Below are 3,461 nucleotides of genomic sequence, written 5' to 3'. Positions count from 1 at the left end.
TAATTATAAATAATTATTTATTATTATATATAATTATAATTATTTATAATTATAATTATACAATATTTCTCGAACAAATAATGATGTCATCACGATTTTTATCGTATTATATTCATATCATTCATTATATATAGCAATAAAAATTATTATTATTATTTATAGCTACCTCTTTCTTCCTAAATATATTCTTAATTTGTCTGCAATTATATTTTTACTCCCTCCGTTCATCCCAAAGTTTTTTTTATTGTTCCGAGCTTTCAAAAAATGTGGAAAAATTCAGGATTGCTCTTCAAAAGTAACTGGGTCTTTTTTGTTAGAAAACTATTTAGTAATGTAATAGAAATATATTTCCCCTGATTACCAACTAGTTTTCTAGACACATATTTTAGAAAGGGATATAGGCAAGATTCAACTCTTCTATTTTTCGTAGGAATTTGAGAGTGAAATTTTGTTTATGTCGAAAAAAATAAGGATGGCAATGGAGAATTAATTAATTAGATTTATTAAAAAATTAATTAACATCAATGATGTAAAGAGTAAAACTTTTATTAACAGCTTTAATGAAAACTTTTCTGAGAATATTTATAATTTTTCAAAATTTTTACTTGCATGGATGCACATTAAAATTGCTATACACAGATTAACGTAAAAATGTTTAATGTAAATATGAAAATGAGTAAACCGCGATTTTCTATTATACACTGTGGGTACGTTCCGTTTTCACGCTCACAGGGTGTAAATATCAGTTCATCTTTATTGTCTGTCAAATATTACCAAGAACATGATGCTTACAATCACTGGAAGTGCAAAACGGAATCCTTTATTGTATTATTAGATGAAATAAAATTTTATAATTGAAATATTTACATTTCACCTTTATGCTTAGATTAAATCAGCGTACAATGGTTTTAATATGCATACTATGTTCACCGAATTCGCTATCAGTGTAATTAGATTTCTTCTTCTATTTTTTCTTTTTCTTCTTCTTCTTTCTCGTGAATTTCAGATTCAATCGAGTCTCAATATTATGAAAGAAGATAAATTTCAAAGGGGACGAAATCCATCTAATTGGCACGCTTAACGAAAAAGTCCTTTCGCAGAAGAGGTCTTCAATAATGCTATCTTCAACCCAAAGAGAAACTTTTCATATCAAGAATGATACATTTTAAACAGCTGAATGAACAGAAGAATGAATTAAAATTTACGATTGAGAAAGATTAAGCCTCTGTTAAAAAAATTTAGAAATAAGTCTTCTCAATCTAAAAGATCTTTGAGATTGTCAATTAATGAGATTATCAATAAGATAGTCTATAGAAAAACATCAAATCAATTTCCTTAGTGATTCAATGAAAGATCGATGGAGACAAAATAAAGGATATGTACGGAAGATATGAATCTCTTAATTGATAAATGGCATAAGTCCAAAATTAGGAAAAATGTGTTTGTTATAAAGTAGTAACATAAATAAAGTAAAAAAAGCTTAAGACTTAAATCACTATTCCAGCTTTTTTTACACTTTATTTATGATGTAAAATTGATTTTTATACTTTATACTTTGGATATAGAAATAAAATAAAAGTAAATTATAAATTGATAGATAAAACATTCTTAATACTTTCTACTTCTACAACAAACGCATTTTTCCTAATTTTGGCCTTATGCCACACTAAAAAAAAATATAGTCAATTTTAATAATTATTTAGTTGTGAATACTGCCAACTAAATATTTATTAAATATAAAGATATATTTATTTACAAGAAATGTTAATTTGATTTAACAATCTTTTTTTTTATTGAACAAGTTGATCAATTTCTTATGACTTAAGGCTTAAAACACTTATTGTAGATCCGGACTAGGCTTATGGCATAAGGCATAACTGCATAAACCAATCAGAGGGCTATATTAGCATCTTAAGAAATTACTTAAGATGATCTTAAAATATGAACAGATTACGAATATATGCCCTTATTATATCTTATTATTATTTCTAAAATATTTAAAAGAGATAAACAAAATAATTTTTTCCAAAATTAACTTTTTTTTAACTTAAGTTAATTCAGTATCGACTTAACTTACGTTAAGTTAATTTTTTATTCCTTCAACTTTTAACTTAATTTTATTAATTTTGTGAAGCCATTAACTTTAACTTTATTCAGTTAAAAAAAAACATTAACTTACCCTGCTCTATAGTAATAAGCAGGAGAGTCTACGTAGTGCGAACTTATTGCAAGTACACGCGTACCGAAGTGCAGCGCGTCGCCGTACTCTCGTCCTCACTCACGTCTTGACGTCTCTCCCGTTTGGTTTCGTCGGGTCGCGGGGCTCGCGATCATCAGTCTCGTTCGCGCGCCCGACCGGGCAGGACCTGGGTGTGGTGTGCGGCATTAGTGTATGATCGATCGCGGGGAATTTGATGAGCGTGCTCCTTCTCGACGTCATCATCATCGTGGTGTCATCGATCAACGATTGTCCTCGAGATGACATCGTGACTGCGTTAACCCCGCTGAATTCTCCCTCCTGTCTCCGTCGATGAAGCGGCTCCAGGATGATGCAGGACATCTCTGGCGGCCCCGCCGACGACCAACGTGCCTCGTCCAAGTCGGTATTGCTTAACACCTTCATCGTGAAGAAGAAACGCTGCCGCGTGTACTTTCATCGTGGCACGCTCATCTGGGAAACCGAGCGACCGCCTTATAGTAAGCGTCAATCGCGAGTTTCCTTCATCGTGGAATTTTTACTTAAGAGCCATACGTCTCATCATTTCGCGAATATTGAATACTTGGTGCTTGATTAAACGAATTGGAAATGATTCTAATCATCGGATGAAACTTGTTTCGAATTTTTTTCGAATACAGGTGGATGTTGGATGAATTGAACTGCTTGCTGCAAGTGGGCTAATCCACATTTTGTAAAAACGGAGTAAATAAATCTGATTTCTCATCTTAAAATTCAAAATTTACTTTAAAATCGAATGTGATGAAGCAATTTGGCTAGCAGCATTGTTTTTTTGTAATCGAAAGTCTATAAGAAATATCTATTTTTAGATGAATTCGACACAAATTTTTTTCTGTATTATTATCTCATTAATGATGCGAAAAGTTATTAATTAAAAACGATCCCTCGTAATTACATCAAATATCGAATAATCACAATTGCACCTTGATTAACGTAGAGATAGTTTTAAACATCGGCAATGAAATTCTCTCCGAATAAATTTTTTTTGGAGATAAACAGACGATTATACATATTAAATGATTATCTCATCGGTGACGTGTGTTTTAACGAAAACGTTGGACACTGAAAGGTCAAGATTGTATTTTAATTAAGATGCATGCTCAGGTTCGACTTCGAAGAATCTTTTTGAAGAGCTTCTTCTCTGAAAAAAGAGTCTGATAATAACTATTAAATGTCGAATGAAATAATTGCAATTTAATTTTAGATTATATATATATATATATAT

At 30.9% G+C, this 3,461-nt stretch overlaps 1 protein-coding gene across 1 annotated transcript in view; it reads left to right on the top strand.

Annotated features, from left to right (window-relative positions):
* Positions 1-2,302: 2,302 nt before the first annotated feature.
* Positions 2,303-3,461, top strand: part of LOC108694718 (ceramide kinase) — a 23,432-nt gene continuing 22,273 nt past the window's right edge. The window contains exon 1 of the mRNA XM_018204359.1: positions 2,303-2,697. Within this exon, the coding sequence (XP_018059848.1) occupies positions 2,547-2,697 (151 nt within the window). The 5' untranslated portion in view covers positions 2,303-2,546. The remainder of the gene's footprint in view (positions 2,698-3,461) is intronic.

Source organism: Atta colombica, unplaced genomic scaffold, assembly GCF_001594045.1.
Source record: "Atta colombica isolate Treedump-2 unplaced genomic scaffold, Acol1.0 scaffold123, whole genome shotgun sequence".
Lineage (NCBI taxonomy): Eukaryota > Metazoa > Arthropoda > Insecta > Hymenoptera > Formicidae > Atta > Atta colombica.
Note: the sequence above shows the minus strand (reverse complement) of the source record. Positions and strands in the feature narration are given on the sequence as shown.